At 35.0% G+C, this 17,937-nt stretch overlaps 4 protein-coding genes across 11 annotated transcripts; 3 read left to right on the forward strand and 1 right to left on the reverse strand.

Moving 5' to 3' along the window:
• The first annotated feature begins 1,104 nt into the window (after window positions 1-1,104).
• LOC130975784 (pentatricopeptide repeat-containing protein At2g44880) lies at window positions 1,105-3,432 on the forward strand. The gene has a single exon (XM_057900520.1). It carries the CDS (start codon window positions 1,105-1,107, stop codon window positions 2,917-2,919), a length of 1,815 nt encoding a protein of 604 aa, XP_057756503.1. The 3' UTR covers window positions 2,920-3,432.
• A 547-nt stretch (window positions 3,433-3,979) lies between these two features.
• Window positions 3,980-8,107, reverse strand: LOC130974332 (uncharacterized). 8 transcript variants are annotated; one of them, XM_057899174.1, is made up of 7 exons: window positions 7,949-8,107; window positions 7,562-7,659; window positions 6,329-7,040; window positions 5,909-6,216; window positions 5,764-5,820; window positions 5,060-5,484; window positions 3,980-4,561 (listed from the first exon to the last, which is right to left on the reverse strand). In XM_057899174.1, the coding sequence occupies exons 3-7, from the start codon at window positions 7,012-7,014 to the stop codon at window positions 4,283-4,285; spliced, it is 1,755 nt and encodes a 584-aa protein (XP_057755157.1). In that variant the 5' UTR covers window positions 7,015-7,040; window positions 7,562-7,659; window positions 7,949-8,107; the 3' UTR covers window positions 3,980-4,282. The 8 variants fall into 8 exon arrangements, with proteins under 8 accessions (XP_057755157.1, XP_057755154.1, XP_057755155.1 ...); XM_057899171.1 differs by having other exon boundaries at window positions 6,329-7,128; XM_057899172.1 differs by having other exon boundaries at window positions 6,329-7,128; window positions 7,562-7,664.
• A 959-nt stretch (window positions 8,108-9,066) lies between these two features.
• Window positions 9,067-14,530, forward strand: LOC130976391 (uncharacterized). The gene is made up of 12 exons (XM_057901243.1): window positions 9,067-9,309; window positions 10,425-10,509; window positions 10,815-10,866; window positions 10,953-10,973; window positions 11,055-11,108; window positions 11,542-11,592; window positions 11,694-11,756; window positions 12,241-12,306; window positions 12,463-12,501; window positions 12,805-12,927; window positions 13,046-13,138; window positions 14,033-14,530. Exons 1-12 carry the CDS (start codon window positions 9,210-9,212, stop codon window positions 14,294-14,296), a joined length of 1,011 nt encoding a protein of 336 aa, XP_057757226.1. The 5' UTR covers window positions 9,067-9,209; the 3' UTR covers window positions 14,297-14,530.
• A 490-nt stretch (window positions 14,531-15,020) lies between these two features.
• LOC130975785 (uncharacterized) lies at window positions 15,021-17,014 on the forward strand. The gene is made up of 2 exons (XM_057900521.1): window positions 15,021-15,633; window positions 15,714-17,014. Exons 1-2 carry the CDS (start codon window positions 15,021-15,023, stop codon window positions 17,012-17,014), a joined length of 1,914 nt encoding a protein of 637 aa, XP_057756504.1.
• The last annotated feature ends 923 nt before the right edge of the window (window positions 17,015-17,937 follow it).

Consider the following 17,937-nt stretch of genomic DNA (forward strand, 5'->3'; position numbering starts at 1 on the left):
AATTATATTAAATAATTAAATAATAATTAAATCAGTAATAATTATAATAAATAATTATATTTTTATTTAATTAATAATTTATATTAATTATTTAAATAATAATTAATTAAATAATTAAATCATAATTAATTTATTAATAATTATAATAATTAATTAAATTAAAGAATTAAATTTTTATTTATTTATATTAAAAAATTAAATTTAATATATTATATATTATTGTTACATATGAATTTTTTTAATATTAATATTTTTTAATAGTAAATTATTTTTAAATTTATAAATTTAAATAATATTATTAAAAAAAATAATTACATTAGTTTTAAGTATTTTAATTAATTAATTAAGTAGGACCACAACAGGGATTAAAGTTAGTTTCTCCTAATGGAAAAGAAAGAGATGTTTTCAGTTTCTATTTACTGTTTATGACGCAAAAACTGATATGGAATTACTTTTTATGATAGGTGGGTCGTAAATAAGGATTTGGATGAGTTTTCTATTGAGATGGTCTAAAATTTTAGGCTTTTAAAATGATATATGTAATAAAAAATCAATAAATAAATAAATCCATTCACTTATTTGAAATTTTTTTTTTTACACATTTTCACTGTTATTTTTCTTTTCTATATATTAATATCATTTATTATCATCAACCACCCTTGTCGACTATTATGGGGTCATCACTAGCCATCCTAAATTTTAAATCATAAATCATAAATTATAAACTCTAAATTATAAATTTTAAATAATAAGCTATAAATTCTCTAAATCTAAATTTTAAATTCTAAATCATTAATCTTAAATTATATATCATAAATCAATTTTGTCATATTTTATTTTTAAATATTCTTTTTACTTAAATTTTGAATTTTTATTTTTTAATTTTAAATTTTTGTTATATTAATTTATTTTCAATTATTTACTAATTTTTAAATCAATTGACTAAATTAATATTTGTAATGACTCCCTCAAATCTTTTCAAAATCAAAATATCCATAAACTTGTGCATAGGTTTAAGATTTCCCGGTGACAGCACTTGTTTCTGTTTTCAACAGTAAACTATAAAGGGCGCGAGCCACCCTCTGTAACTGTAACACGCAAACGATGTCAAAACAGCAACGGTTCCTTTGGACCGCCGCCGAAAGAAAATGCCTTTACATTCTCCAACGGAACACTACCACCTTCTCCACACTCCTACAAATCCACGCTTTCATTCTCCGACATTCCCTCCACCACAACCTCAACCTCCTCGCCAAGTTCATCACCACCTGCTCCTCCCTCGCCGCTGCCACCGCCTCCCTTTCCCGCCGCCATGCCATAGTCCACCTCGCTCGCCGTTTCTTCGACCACACACCCCACAACCGCGACGAGTTCCTATTTAACACAATGATCAGTACCCACTTTGCAATTCGCCAACTTGTTGAGCCTTTCGCTCTCTATAGGGACTTTGCTAGAACCAGAGGTCTTGGATTTGAACCCGGTGGATATACCTTCACCGCAATGGTGAAGGGTTGTACCGCGTGTTCGGCGAAGAAGGAGGGAGTACAGGTTCATGGGGTTGTTGCGAAGAACGGGTTTTTCTTGGACTTGTATGTGGCTACTGCGTTGGTTGATATGTATGTGAAATTTGGGGTTTTAGGAAGTGCTAGGAAGGTGTTTGATGAAATGTCTGAGAGGAGTGTGGTTTCGTGGACTGCAGTTATTGCTGGATATGTGAGGTGTGGGGATATGAGTGAGGCTAGGAAGCTTTTTTATGAGATGCCTGAGAAAGATTCTGCAGCTGTTAATGTGATGATTGATGGGTATGTGAAGTTGGGCTGTATGGATTTGGCTAAGGATTTGTTTGAAAAGATGGGTGATAAGAATGTGATTTCTTGGACTAGTATGATTTCTGGTTATTGCCATAATGGTGATGTTGAGTCAGCTAGATTGATGTTTGATCTCATGCCGGATAAGAATTTGTTCACTTGGAACGCGATGATTGGGGGGTATTGCTGGAACAAGCGTCCCCATGAGGCATTGAGGTTGTTTCATGAGATGCAGTCGAGTGCAGTGGTGGAACCGAATGAAGTGACACTGGTAAGCATTCTTCCTGCTATTGCCGATTTGGGTGCTTTGGATTTGGGTGGCTGGGTTCATAAGTTTGCCCAAAGGAGGAATCTTGATAGATATGCTAATGTCCGCACTGCCCTCATCGATATGTACGCAAAATGCGGTGAGATCAAAAAGGCAAAATTGCTTTTCATGGGGATGCCTGAGAAGGAAACATCTTCCTGGAATGCTTTGATTAATGGTTTTGCAGTTAATGGATGTGCAAAGGAAGCATTGGAGGCATTTGCAATGATGATGCACGAAGGTTTTGAACCAAACAAGATAACTATGATCGGTGTGTTATCTGCTTGCAGCCATTGTGGTTTGGTGGAGGATGGAAGAAAATGGTTCAAAGCAATGGAGAAATTCGGACTCACACCTCAGATTGAGCATTACGGTTGTATGGTTGATCTTCTAGGGAGGGCCGGATGCTTGGACGAGGCTGAGAAATTGATTTGTACCATGCCTTACGATGCAAATGAGATAATATTGAGTTCTTTTCTGTTTGCTTGTGGTTACTTTAACGATGTTACAAGGGCTGAGAGAGTGCTACAAGAGGCGGTGAAGTCGGGGAAGTGGTGTGTTGGAGACTATGTGATGCTGAGAAATTTGTATGCAACAGAGCAAAGGTGGAGAGATGTGGAGGATGTTAAACAAAGGATGAAGAAGGGAGGATCATACAAAGAGGTTGCCTGCAGTGTCATTGAAGTTGATGGTGGCTTTAGAGAGTTTATAGCTGGTAATAATTATTTGCATTCACATGTAGAAGATATTCAGTTAACCTTGGTGCAATTATGGGGACACATGAAAACTGAAATGACCTATTGAAATTTGAGATATGCTTTAGAGAACTAAAAGGAGGGGAGGTGAAAATGGAAGTAAAGAATTGAAAATGTGACAGGACAGACAAATAGTCCACTAAGTTGAGAACTGTAGCTCCTAATTTAACCAGGTTAAAGATTTGAAGAAAGCACAAGCACACATGAAATTTAATTGGAATATTATTTCTAAAGCTTGAGCTATTAACAACTATGTTATGTCCTGCCAAGTCTTTTTAAGTGACCACTGGCCAGATATGACCATTCCCATGGTAGAGTTGTGACAAAATTTTTTGGTGACTAGAGAGTTGTGACAAATGAATGGTGTCAAGTATTTTCTGCAAAGAATTATTTGGCTATGTTGAAAATTATGTTAATAGACAGATTCTTTTGGGGGTGAAGACGAGGACAGCTACTATAAGAGTATAGCGAATTCAATTTGATATCTTTGTATAAAGAAAAATATTTTGTCCACTTACTCTGTCTTCTGTCCTTATGTGCTGAGTTGATGCATATCTCTTTACTATTGGATAAGATGTAATCTTCATCTTATGCAAATCTCATATTTTGTCTAATAAGAAAGAGATACATATTCACCGAATGTTACAAAAAGCTAAAAATAATATATAAAATAACAGTTTAGAAAAATTATGATAATATTTTGCCTCGTTTTGGGTTCTGCAAATTTAGAGGAAATTTTAGATATCTAAATGCAAGATACTAACCATCATCAAAAGGAATGAGAGTTTGAATCTTCTGAGGTATAGAAACCTGAACAGTGCAAGTTTGATATGTGATAGTCCACTCTTTCGGTTTTATCACAATACTTTGGTAAATTTTATGGCTTACCGTATTCTATTAAATGTCATTGTCACTGCTTAAATAGTAAACCATACTTCATTGGGAGAATTACTAACAGCAGCAATGCAACATTGGAAGTTCAAACCAGGTGACATGGTCTCAACTCAAACAATATAAAGACATGCAATGATATAATAAATGACATGATGAATGCATAGAAGCATAGAAGCATAGAGCAAAATGAAAGAAGGGGGGGGGGGGGGGGGGGGGGGGAGACTTCATTGCTGAATAGAATATACTATATAGGACTCGCATATGATGAGTCATACACCTCATCTCTTGAAAAAGAATTCTCCAATAAATTAAAATAAAAGCTTCCTATCAAGAATATGGTAAGCTACACAAGTAATCATCCTGAAACCATTTCTTGAATTATGAAAAAGCATGTATAAACAAGAGCAGAATTTACACTGGAAGATTTCAGTCTTTTGTGCAAAATTTTTTGAGAAATTCCCAGTTCCTCTATCTGCATTGCAAAATAATAACATTTTTGCAGATTCAGCTCAACCGAACTATCTCCGGCTCCTGCTCTTTGAGCCGGATTTCTTCTGCTTTCTCCTTTTGTTCCTAGGGGAACTTGACTTTGACGTAGAACATGCTTTCAAAGCAGATTTCCCATTATTTACAGTATTCCCAGTGGCCGAGTCAGGTTCTGAAACCTGAGCCAGGGAAGTGGATTTCTGTTCCTCATCTTGTCCCTTGGTTTTCCCCCCAAGCCGCTTTCTAGCGATTACAAGATCATACAACTTTTCATTAGCTGCCCGATCTTGTATGAGAACTTCGTCATCGCCCTACATTCAAGAAAACAAGTTACTATTATAGTTCTTGTTAACTCACAATTTCAAAATATAATTAACGTCAGAGTATGGAGTTACAGAGATTACCATAACAAACATTCCAATATATAGCACAGCAGGTACATTGCAGGTCAAGAATATTCACATGTAAACATTATACTAAATGCGAGCATTTAAATAATGATAATAATCTTACAAACCATAACCAAGGAAATCCATTTGGGGAAAAACAATAAAAAAAAAAAAAAGAGAAGGTTCTATGCTTCAATATTCCATTATAAACTGGATAACAAGCTGAGAACAATGTTAAACTCGATGATAAAATTTATATGACATCTCAATTATTGTTAACTTCCTTCATGATGGTGGTATAACAGATCAGAGAACACCGTTATAAGTTTTTAACGTTAGCCAATGCAGTTGTTCATGACTAACATTTCACACGTTCACGACCAACATAAACTAAAATTTCATACGAAAATAAAAACTCACACTTTCCTGCAGACCCTCAACATGAGGCTGATTGGTTGTTTCGATAAATGGAGTTATCCCTTCACGAGTTGATGTATTTCCAGGCATAAGTACATCTTCCACGTGTAACTCAGATTTAATCTGAGAAGAACCATGAACAACACCAACTGGGAATATGTTTTCACTACCAGCAAAAGAAGCAACTTTACGATCCAAACTTTTAAGTCCATCAGAGGGCCCAACCATGCTCAGTTGAGTTACAGAACAGAACTTTCCTGGATTTTCACTAACCACATTGTCAATCCGAGTTCTCAATTTCTGAACTTGTAACTCTACTGTTGCGATCTTTTGAAATATGTCATCCAATGATTTATCAATATCTTCACGATCTACGGAATACCACATGTCACTAAATATGGACTCCTCAATGTTATCATCATTACCTCCTGATATCATTGACACAACATAAATTGAAAATTTATAATCTCATACATCATGGAATTAATTAATCAAAACTTATTTCATAATAATGTCATATAATAATTTGTTAATACACAGAGGAAACCCGTATATGTAATTCCTTCACATTGTTTGACTCACTTTAATGGTGAGATAGATTTGCTATTTACAGTTGTTTGATTCACTTTAATGGTGAGATAGATTTTGCTATTTACAGTTTTTTTTAAAAAAAGCACTATGTATAATACTGCAAGTCTGCAACTCACTTATGGAAACACAACGAAGATCTTCCATACAAGAACCATCAGGGAGATCTTTGTTCTCTGGAAAATGAAAAAATAGGGAGAAAAAATTATATAATTATAGAAGAGAAAAACATTGAGCAAAATAAATCAAGCAGAAAATGCATACCATAGTAGGAGAATATATTATGATTAGATACATAAGATGATAAATCAGATTCTTCAGCTCGCTTCCTTTTCTTCCTCCTCATAACTTTATTCCTATGAATGCCAGTAGATATAGGTATTGACTTGACATCAAAACCATCTACTGCATACTTTGAAAACTCAAGCTGTTTCTTATAATTGTATGATGCAAGTTCTCTTTGATATTTAACTTCCTGGGAATGAAGCTTTCTCATTTGCAATTCTAGCCACTTACAGCGCCACATAAGAGGGCGAATGAAGCTCCTCCAATGACTCGTAACCTTTTTCTTTCTGAATGTTTAATACTTAAGAGTGTAAGTTCAAACTTGTTATTGCAAGACATATGAGCAATTGACATTCTTAAAGAAAAAAACAAACTGCAATTAACACACCAGAAACATACCTTATTAGAAGTGGTTCTCCCCAATCATCACCCATCGGTGATTCCATTTCATCATCACTCAGTCCTGAGCTGGAGTCAATCTCTTCACAAGATCCTGTGTCACCAAAAGAACTGGAACTGGAAAGCTCAGTGTCATTGCAATCCTCCGAGGCATCTTCCACCACCTTGCCGGAATTCATGCCACCAATCCCAATTATATTAACTTGTATGTCCTCCTCATTTCCAATGGTCATAGGAGTTTGTTCAATTCTTTTTCCAGGATGCAGAACCACAGTTTGTTCAGATACTGAAGATGTGGCGACAGGTATAGCTACACTCTCCTTACTAACTGCAGCTTGTACTTCTTGTAGTGCAGTTTCTTCATGCTTGCCATTTACATTCTCTGTAGGTATAACTATATTCTCCTTACTATCCACAACTTGAATCTCTAGTGGAACAGCTTCTTCTTGAATCTCTAGTGGAACAGCTTCTTCTGACTTTCCATTAACATTCTGCATAGGCATAGTTATGTTCTCCTTACTATCCACAACTTGTATCTCTTGTGGAACAGCTTCTTCTGACTTTCCATTAACATTCTGTGTAGGTATAGTTACGCTTTCCTTACTAATCAAAACTTGTACTTCTTTTGGAGCAGCTTCTCCTAACTTGACATTCACATTCACATTCTGCACTAAGTCCAGGCTCATCTTTCCGTCATGCAATCCTCCTTGCTCTTCAGATACCACGCAATGAGAATTTGTAATTGGAGCTGGAGGCATTCAGAAAATGCTGCTTTCTGTTTTCCCCTGTCTCAAATTCAACTACAGAAAATGCTGCTTTCTGATTTCCCGTGTCTCAAAAATTATTTATTCAATGTTTCCTTCACATCATCTTAAAAGGGAAAAATATTTTAAAAATTGAGATATTTTGCAACCATGAATTTTAAAAAATAAAATAAACAGGGAAAAAAAAAAAAAAACAGTGTCCTATTTATTTATTTATTTTTTGTAACAAAAGCCACCCTTATGAACCCCCTCCCCAACTTCTGAAAAAAAAAAAAAAAAAGACCACGCCCCATAAACAGAGTAAGCAAGCAAGCGCACACAGCCATATACATACTCTTAAAAAATTTCAAATGAATATACATAACAAAAAATAATCCATGAAGGGGACCCAAAAAAATTTTCAACACAATGCATTAATTAAAGAGACAGACAGAGAAGAAGAAGAATAAGGATAAGAAGAAGCACTTACTAAATATCTGTGAGTTTTCCAATAATTTTTCCTCGGTGCAGCGGGATTCTTGCTCAACGTGCCACTAATTTCCCAGTCCTTAAGCTTCCGCTTTGATTCTGAGCTATAAACAAAAAATTAAAAAGAAATTGTAAAAACGTACTGTCTGAGTCTGAATTATAATATTAAGAAGAACAGAACAGCACCGATATAACATTTGATTAAAAAATTACTAAAATTGTTAAATTATACTTTTGATTCTATTCATAGAACGCATTGTGCAACGGTGACGATGATGCAGTGGTTGATTTTTCCTTTTTAAATTTCAAGAATATAAATTCATAACCATCAAAACACGAAATTGAGGAAGAATCGTGCGAGTTTTTGTGGGAAAGAAAAAAACAGAACCTTTGGAGCTTGATGATCATATGCTACATCACACATCGCAGGGCACGAAGGTTCTTCTTCTTCACTCTGTCACCGTCAACAGAAGAGAGTGACGTAAGCGTTTTTCTCTGATGAGCGATGACTGATCCTTCTTGCCATTGAATATGGCTTCAATTGTGATACTGCCACTTACTTGCTCCCCAATTTTATGTACATTTTATTTATTTATTGTATTTTTTATTTTTTTATTTTTTTTATTTTCGACTGTGGACTCTGTTACAATTCCAACCTTACCGAACCCCTTTTTACATGAAGCAAGAAGCCCCACTATATTTGTGGCCCAAATTGTTAAAAATAAAGTAGCACCAGTAATTTAACTCTAAATCAGATGATTTTTAAATAATTTTTATTATATTGCGTAATTTTATAATTTAAATCATGTTATTGATTTTATTTTTTCGTTTGATAATAAAATTCGACCATGTATAATACACAATCCTTTTAAGAATTTTATTATACTCTTCACTCTTTTTATCAAGTTATATAAAGAAAAATTCAAACTTAAAACTTCTATACCAAAAAAAATCATTTAAACTACAACTTATTTGTTTACTATCAATAACATTATATAATCAAAATAATATATTATTTTTTATTAATATATAATCAATAATATTTAAAAATATAAACTACAAATATGGTAGTAAACTGGTTAATATAAATTAAAATTAGTAAATTACGAATACTTAATTTTTTTATTATTATTCACTCGAGAAATCCCAAAAATTAAAATTCTAAAAAATTTAGTCAAAATAATAATAAAAATAATATTATATAACTAATAAATATTATTATTTTTTATCAGTATTTAACTAGTAATAATTTATATTTATATTTATCATAATTTTATATACATAAATTGATATAATTTATATTTGTATTTTAAAAAAATATATTAATAAAATTTATTTATTATAAATAATAATAATAATAAATATTAAAAATTACTAATCCTCATAGTTTCTATAATAAGAATTAATAAATAAGCAATATAATAAAAGTTAAAAATGTCGTTAATAGCGGGGGAGAGAGAGGGAGGTCCCACCAATGCGGAAGAGTTAGAGGAACATATTTCGAGCTGAGCTGCTTACTGCTTATAATCAACGTCAAATCCAATCCCATATTTCTGATTTCTCTCATTTCTTCTTCTCTTTATATTTAATAATCATTCTACTTGCTTGCTCTTCTTGTTCTTCTTGTCGTTTGATTTTTATAATTAATTATGATGGGCAACCCAAGCGTACTTCTTGTGCTCTTCTTCTTCTTCTTTATCGCATTCAATCTCACTGTAGCTCATTCCCTTCCATTCATCGTCTTGCATGGTAAATTCTTTTTCTTTAATCAACTTCACTTTTTAATCTTCTCCATCTCAATTATTTTATCTCTTCATCTTTGTACTCAGCTTTACACTAATTTCGATTAGTTTTTCTGTTGACTTCCTTTCTTTTGCTGAGCATTTTGTTAGGCTTCTCAATTGCTTCTTTGATGTTTGACTATTTTTTATTCTTTCTCTGTGTTTACTTAGTTTTCAATGGTTTTTGGTCAACTTAGCTTCTTTTTAAAACAAAAAATAGAAATCTTGGTTTATGATGGTTGCTTTTGTTGAAATCCATGATGAGTTGATGAGAATTGACTAAGGTAGGGTTCTTATTAGAAGATTAGGAATTTAGGAAGAAAAGGTAAAAAGTGTTATCACTATGTAGATGGCATGCTACTAGGAAAAGCCTCTGATTAAAGATAAGAAACTACGCATTGAAAGAGAGGTTTTCTAATTAAAGTAATGGTAAGAAACACTGTAACTAAACGAACATGTCTGTCAATCCAAAAATGGTGGGGTTACTGTGTTGAATTGAGTTGCTGAATTGGAAATTCCCAATAGGACCTGATATCATGTGGTGTCAGTGCTGCAGTGTTACCTATCTTCTGGCAGGATCATAAAAAAGTGAAACTGTGGCTGTAATTTTGATCATACTGTGATTAGTGATTATAGTGATAAGACCATCATATTTCCCTTACAAGTGGCCATTTTGCCATAATTGATTATATTTCATGAGCAATTTAGACTAGTTCCAAGAGCTAATCCCAATATTAGGTGGCTCTTGATACCTAACTCAATTTCATAGTCAATGCATATCATAACGCTTCCAAGGATAGCAGGAACAAATCAACCAATAAGTGTGATGTTACATAGTTGATTTAGTACTAGGTCAGTTTCCTTGGCGAGTTGACTGATTTCTATCTTTTAACTCTACTGTTTCATTGGGTAAGTAAGTTGTCATGGACCAACTGTCCTGCAGTCATGGCATGTAGGTGCTTGGTTGCACAAGGCTGTTATTCAGTGTAGTTCTTGGACCTATTGGATAATTGTTTAAATTGGTGTTGTTACATCAATTCTGTAACTGTAAGACATTGATTTTGTGTTTGAACTGTATGTCAGGCATTGGAGATAGATGCAAGAATCATGGAATCGGAACCTTTGTTAAAGAACTAAGTGAATGGTCTGGAGCACAAGGATACTGCTTGTATGTTAATGCTAAATTTCTTGATCTTTATTATGGTCATATTTAAGCATTATATTTTCTGTTTGGTCGTAACTTATAAGTACTTCTCTAAGGGCCAAGTAATCATGGTCCCTATGTGCCACAGGTCTGCCATTGTGCAAAATCTTTTTCAGTATGCCTAAAAATAATTGAGATAGAGGTTTCTGCATATGTTATAAACTTTTTTTTCCACCTAAGAAATGGATATTTTGCATGCTCAAACACAAACATTAAACTAGAGATGTAATGGATTCTTAATTAGCTATATATACTTCATCCATCTGTAGAGAAATTGGAAATGGATCATGGGATTCTTGGACCATGCCCCTATTAAAACAGGTGACTCTTGATAGAATTCTTCCAACTTTACAAACATTTCTAATCTGGCAATTTAATGACCTTATATTTTGTCTCTTTTCTTGCAGACATCTATTGCCTGTGATAAGGTGGTGAAGTTGTTTGGTAATTATCTGTCTCAGTAATTTTATCATGATTGGTTTTCAAATAAACATTTTTTTTGTCTATAGGTAAAGAAGATGAAAGAGCTTAGACAGGGTTACAACATTGTTGGACTTTCTCAGGTGAATAACTAGTGCTATGAAACCATCTTACCATTGACTATGCAATGGTTTTTTGTTTTGATATTTACTTTTATATCAATGTGTAACTTTGTTGTTTTGTCGTGAAAACTTTGAAAAGACCCATGTCTTGTTGTTTTGTCGTGAAAACTTTGAAAAGACCCATATCTTGGAAGATGCCATATTTTTATTGTATTTGCGTAATATTTAAATCTTGCAAGAATATAAATATTCACACACAGAGGGTTCTAGTTCCAGATATTTTTTTTTCGTTTAACCTTAGTCCCCATAATTAAATCTACTGCCTGATGTTGACCTAATAATCTTAGTGTGACATGGAGTTGTTACATAAATACTACCGAACCTGATATTTCTTCCTTTGTGTTTTTCCTTGGTTTTCCTATATTGAATACATATTGGTTCTTTTGGTTCTCAGGGAAACTTGATCGGTAGAGGGCTTATTGAATTTTGTGAGGGAGGACCTCCTGTAAGAACTAACTTAAGAAGACATTTTGATATTCATTTCAATGGGCGATTTGTATCAACATGTCAATGTACTATACACTTTTTTTTTTTCATGTGATACAGGTAAAGAACTTTGTATCCCTTGGAGGTCCACATGCTGGCACTGCTTCTGTTCCATTGTGTGGAGTATGTGCTTGTTCTTGTGCTTAGAAATTCTTTGCTATTCCTTTATTTATCTTTTTTCAAGGGTGCATACACTTTGTAGAGAACCTGTTCCACTACTTTGCATAAATTATTTACTTTCTATATAGAAATCAAGACACTAATGTAATGTGCTTTTTCATTAAAAAGTGTAATAAACAAATTTACTGATTAGACACATAAAAACAGTTGCAAAATTATTTTTTTTACGGCATCAATATTGTAACAAATCAAGAAATTGCAAGTCTAGATATGCACACTCAAGGATTATGCATGCAGCTCTACCAACTTGTGGAGGAAGTTTAGCCTAATGCTGTGAATAGTTCTAGTCTGAGAATTGGAACTTGAGTTCTATTGAGAAAAAGGCTTTCAAACAATTAAGCTCAATTATCTTAATCTTGTAAATGACAGTGTTGGGCTAACATTATAGTGGGTGTGTGTGTGTTTCCCTTTTTTTTTTTTTTGCCAGTCTGAGTTTGTATGCACTCTTGTGGATAGTATCATCAAACTTGAGGTCTACAGCAAATTTGTGCAGGTTTTGAAGATTACCTTTCATTCTTGTTACTTTTTGGAGATGAAAAGTTTGGTTATCTAACTACCACTTCTGCTTCAAAATAGTTCCCTTCTGAAATTGGTTCCTGAAAACAAATAGCTTACTTCTCTTGTTTGTTTATCTGATGAGTTGATGTAGCAACATCTTGCTCCAAGTGGCTATGTTAAAATACCAACAGTGAGTATTAACATCTCCTTTTTCTTAAATGCTTCTTTTTCCATGTTATTTTCCTGCTTTTTCAATCTTAAAGTATTACAACCATTTATATGCTGCAGATCTTCGGATACAATTCTTTGCACTGCATCACGTTATATATTATGCAGTCTTATCCTGAATTGTGTTGATTGCATTCATTTTACCATAGTATCATCTAATATGTTTCCTTTCTGACACATCATGTTTAATTTGGTACACTTCTATGGTCAATGACTTACAAATAGAATGATTGAAAACATATTCTGTTCTTGTTTCTTTTATCAGGATATTTCTGACTATATTGAAGGCTGCAATTTTCTTCCAAAGCTTAATAATGAAATAAGTACTGAAAGGAATTCCACATACAAGCAACGATTTGCTAGCTTACAAAATTTAGTACTCATCATGGTGTGTTATCCAAACTATGTATTCTTCCTCTGAGCTATCATTAACATAGGGGTTATCCAATTTGCAACTGTGTCAATTTGACTGATCAGTTTTGCTGTCTTATCTGAATGGAAACCAGTTTGAGCAGGATACGATTTTAATACCAAAAGAAACAGCCTGGTTTGGTTACTATCCAGATGGGGCATTTCATCCTGTTTTGGCACCACAGCAGGTAATTTAAGCATTCCATATCTGTAGATTGTTATTTCAAGTGTTCCATAGCCAAATTTGTAGATGCTTTACTTCCTTCGATGGCTTTACGTGTAAATCTCTGCTTCCACCACTGTGAATGTTCTGGTGCATATGCAGCATTAGTATGGAGATCACATTGATGGGGAAATATAAAGTACTTCGTGTGTTTTAACATGTAAAACAAAGTAATTAAATTGTTGAAGAAACAGCTTCTTGGATATAGGCATTTTGCATGTGTATCTTAAGAAAGGTTTAGGGTTTAGAACTTGGGAACAATTTGGTGACTGACCCCACCTAAAAGGATGAACCTTAGTAGTATGTAATATAAGGAAACATTTAAATCTGCCTGCAAGTTCAGTTGAATTCTATGTATAGTATAAGGTTTTGCTACTAAGGTAGAAACTTTATTGAAAAACTAGAAATTTTAAGTTTTTAATGCATTCAATAAAGCTTTTTTCCCATTAGAATTATCAGAGGCATTTGAGAAAAAAAGATGCAGCAATGTTGTTTATATTTTACATGAGTAGTTTCTAATGAAATGGTTTTGTTTAAGGGAATTGCCAACGTTCAAAGGATGGCATGTTATATTATATTGGTTAATCTGCTTGGTCTTTGCATCATTTTTTTGTTGTCGGTATCTGTGAAGGGTGTCTCATCCTGTTTTGTCTTCTCTATCCTGATAAAATTTCTTTTCCTGTCAAAAAGGGTTTCTGATGAAATGGTTATTTGATTGCATAAAATTGTTATCTATTTACCATGGTATACTTTTCACCACTTCACTTCCTTTTTGATGCATGCTACCAACCCAATTTTATCATTTCACATATATTGGTGATATCAGTTTTCATATTCAGACGTGATTTTCTTTATACAGACTAAGCTCTATATTGAAGACTGGATTGGCTTAAGAACTCTAGATGAAGCTGGGAAAGTTAAATTCATTAGTGTGTCAGGGGATCATCTTGGAATCTCAAGCAATGACATGAAAACTTACATAGTGCCATATTTAGAAGACCAAAAATCAACAGTTTCAAGGCCAAAAATTGAAGAATCTTTATTTCATGTTTGGATTTCTTCCATCCGGAGTTCTCTATTGAAGATGGTTGGGCTGAATCAAGACTTGAAATTCTTGAATTAACAGAGAAAACAAAAAGGGTTAAGTAAAAAAAAAAATGAAATAGCTATTAATCAGTGGAGTGCAGTGGAAAACAATTCTATATTTCTATCCTTATTACATGATGTTTTGTAGTTTTTTCTTATTGTATTGTCGGTATTGATTATTATTCCAGAACTTTATTTTTCTGGCCTTGAATGCAAATTTGATCTCGAGTGAATATTTCTTTGTTGTATAATGAAGTATTGTACATTGTTATCTCTTATTTGTTTATCATTTATTTCAGTTTTATCATTATTTTAGTGTTCAGAGTTCAAACTGTGGTTCATTAATTTAAATATGGAAAACATTTTGGTGAATTGGGAGAAAATGGAGCAACTGGGTGTATTACACAGAGATAGACGTGTCAGATGAAATGCACAACACGCAGGGGGCGTGGTACATACAACACGTGGGGGGCGTGGAAGCTAGGTGGCATGCTGTGGTTGAGCCACCTAGGCAGCACGCAGGGGGCGTGCTGACGTGGCGGAACGTGGTTGGCCCGCAGCTGCTCCACGTGGGGGGCGTGCTGCGTCAGCACGCAGAGGGCGTGCTGACGTGGCAAATGGTGATTGGTCCAATTGTGCACCACGTGGGGGGCGTGTTAAGTGCACTGCTCTATATAAGGTAGAGCTCGATAGTGTTTTCCATACCGAGTGAGTGAGATTTGAGTGTGTTGTGAGGAATCTTTGATGCTCTTCTGGGTGTAATGGAGGACACCGCAAATTTGGTGGTGTATCGTGATGGTGAGATAATACATAATACTCCTGAGGGAGTGAGGTTTGTGTCACAAAATTCGTTTTCGTTTGTGGTTCCATGCACGATGACGTTAATGGAGCTGCAGAACGGCCTATGTCAAAGCATGGAGAATGGTACGTTAATGAGAGTGAGCAGAATTCTGTACCGGAATCCGGTTGTGGTTTTTGGTGGTCTAATACAGTTTGATACCATTCCGATCACGGATGAAGCGAGTATGCAGAATATGTTTCAAATTCATCGGCAGACTTATAAGAGACACCCACAGATTGAGTTGTACGTTGAGTTTGAAGCTGTAGAGGCAGTAGCGGTCCAAAATGATATAGATGTAAATGATGATATAGCTGCAGTGTACGAAGGAATGAATAGTGACAGCGAAGAGGACTTCGAAGCCACTTATGAAGCCGGCGACGAAGATGAGGATGGTGATGTGGGAGTTGAGGCAGCAGTGGAGAATGTAGTGGTTCATCCCTCGAGCAGTCAACCGATGGGCGTTCCACCTTTTATGTGTGAGTTGGATCTCGACGCCATGCATGCCCCCGAGTTTCCAGAATATGCAAACAGAGGTACGTGTTGACTAAATAAGAAGTTTTTGTTACTTTATACCTTGGACTGTGCAATAAACGATGATTTCGGCTTCCTGTAGGTATTGCTGATCCTGAGGACGGAGAGTTCCGAATTGGAATGGAATACAGTTCTAGAAAGTCGGTCGTTGCAGCAATTAGAAGTTTCACTATATCTAGAGGAGTTGACTATGATGTGTATGAGTCTGAGCCACAGACGTTCTATGCAAAATGCAAGATGTACGGGCGTGGATGTGACTGGCTTATCCGAGCCAGCTTGATACGGAGAAAAGGTTGTTGGGAGATACGCAGATACAACGGTAGGCACACGTGCACCATCGGAACGATTTCACAAGATCATTCCAAGTTGGACTCAGATACAGTTGCTGAGGCTATAAGGCCATTGGTCGAGACGGACCCGTCCATCAAGGTGAAATCTATAATTGCGGAAGTCCAGTCAAGGTTCAACTATACCATCAGTTATCGAAAGGCTTGGTTGGCAAAGCAGAAGTCCGTTGCCAACGTTTTCGGTGATTGGGAGGAATCTTACCAAGCATTGCCGTGGTGGCTCTCGGTCATGGTGCAGAAGATTCCTGGTTCAGTTGTCCAAATAGAAACACGACCACTCTACAACGGGAATGAGGAAGCACAAGGTGTAAAAATACTTCATCGTGTATTTTGGAGTTTCAATTCATGCATTAGGGCATTCAGGCATTGCAAGCCCCTGGTTCAGGTTGACGGCACACACCTATACAGAAAATACAAAGGTACACTTCTAGTCGTTGTTGCACAAGATGGGAACCAGAACATTGTGCCTATTGCCTTTGTCTTGGTGGAAGGTGAGACAGCTGATGCGTGGCACTTCTTCCTCAGGAATCTGCGAACGTATGTTGTTAGAAAAGACGGTGTGGGTATGATCTCAGACCGGCATGAGTCAATACGGGCAGCAGTTAATCGTTCCGGTGGTGACTGGCAACCTCCAAGAGCATGGTGGATGTTTTGTATAAGACACATCGGGAGTAACTTCTTAAGGGCATTCAAAGTCCCTCACTTGCAGAAGCTTGTTGTCAATATAGGGTATTCAAGAACGGCGGAGGAGTACAATATCAACTATAAGAGGTTGGAAGAGCGAGGCGAGGCATATGCCAGGTGGTGCGATGCCATCGGACTCAGACATTGGGTATTGGCATTCGACGAGGGACATCGATGGGGCCATATGACAACGAACCTTGTCGAGTGTATTAACTCAGTGTTGAAGGGTGCCCGTAATCTACCTGTGTTGGCGCTGGTCCGAGCAACATATTATAGGTTAAATGAACTCTTTACACGGAAGAGTGCCGACTTGTCCGTGAATAGGGTCGACCCTAACAAACAGAATATATGACATCTGACGTATCTCCTGATGGACTCCTCAGTATCCAACGGCTCTGCGTCTCTAATACGTCGAACCCAACCCAACTTTATATAGGACTTCGCATTACTACTGACTGATGGCTCACGACCGAATATCGCTATGCCCTGACTTTGAACGAACTCGCTACTACTATCTGTCCATCCACTGACAGGCTCTCCATCAATAGGTAGGCCAAATATATGAGCGACATCCTCTAATGTCACTGTAACCTCACCGATCGGCAATACAAAGCTGTGGGTCTCAGGCCTCCACCTTTCAACCAGAGCAGCTAACATGGGGTGAAATCCTCTTATGACTCCAATTCTGGAGACGTGGTAGAATCCCGTGGCGTGTAAGTGGTTCTCCACCATTGGATTCCACGTCTGTGGTGGATCCAGTTTACGCACCAACAAATTCCTGTTAGGCTGCATCAATAAAAAATTTATGTTACATTAATTAAATAATAATCCTTATAAATATTATAATAAACATTCACTTATTATTTAGTAATTAAATAATAATTCAACCAATCACGTATTATTTAGTAATCTTTATGTATCAATTTATTTATTTTTTCAATTTTTAATAACGATATAGTATAATATAATATAATATACTATTATTTTTTTATACATTTTACATATTTAATTTCCTATAATATTTACTTACTCACATTGCGTATATTATTACAACATCAGAATATATTTTTTATTCTTCAACATATTCTTAATAACAAAAATTAGTACAAATTATACATATTATTATTATTATTATTATTATTATTATTATTATTATTATTATTATTATTATTATTATTAACGTTTATTTTACAAAAATTATTGTAATATTCTTAAAATATTTATAAAATATACAGAATAATATTCTCAACACCAAAATATACATGCATAAAAAAA

Source organism: Arachis stenosperma, chromosome 4, assembly GCF_014773155.1.
Source record: "Arachis stenosperma cultivar V10309 chromosome 4, arast.V10309.gnm1.PFL2, whole genome shotgun sequence".
Taxonomy (NCBI): Eukaryota; Viridiplantae; Streptophyta; class Magnoliopsida; order Fabales; family Fabaceae; genus Arachis; species Arachis stenosperma.

Bases quoted from the DNA above. Each gene is read 5' to 3' on its own strand.
- LOC130975784 (XM_057900520.1), top strand. From the start codon at position 1,105: ATGTCAAAACAGCAACGGTTCCTTTGGACCGCCGCCGAAAGAAAATGC.
- LOC130974332 (XM_057899171.1), bottom strand. From the start codon at position 7,086: ATGCCTCCAGCTCCAATTACAAATTCTCATTGCGTGGTATCTGAAGAG. The intron at 5,821-5,908 runs GTATGCATTTTC...TTCATTTTCCAG, and splicing joins TAATATATTCTCCTACTATG to AGAACAAAGATCTCCCTGAT. The intron at 5,485-5,763 runs GTGAGTTGCAGA...CAATGATATCAG, and splicing joins TCTTCGTTGTGTTTCCATAA to GAGGTAATGATGATAACATT.
- LOC130976391 (XM_057901243.1), top strand. From the start codon at position 9,210: ATGATGGGCAACCCAAGCGTACTTCTTGTGCTCTTCTTCTTCTTCTTT. The intron at 11,757-12,240 runs GTATGTGCTTGT...TTTTTTTGCCAG, and splicing joins CTTCTGTTCCATTGTGTGGA to TCTGAGTTTGTATGCACTCT. The intron at 13,139-14,032 runs GTAATTTAAGCA...TTCTTTATACAG, and splicing joins CTGTTTTGGCACCACAGCAG to ACTAAGCTCTATATTGAAGA.
- LOC130975785 (XM_057900521.1), top strand. From the start codon at position 15,021: ATGGAGGACACCGCAAATTTGGTGGTGTATCGTGATGGTGAGATAATA. The intron at 15,634-15,713 runs GTACGTGTTGAC...GGCTTCCTGTAG, and splicing joins TCCAGAATATGCAAACAGAG to GTATTGCTGATCCTGAGGAC.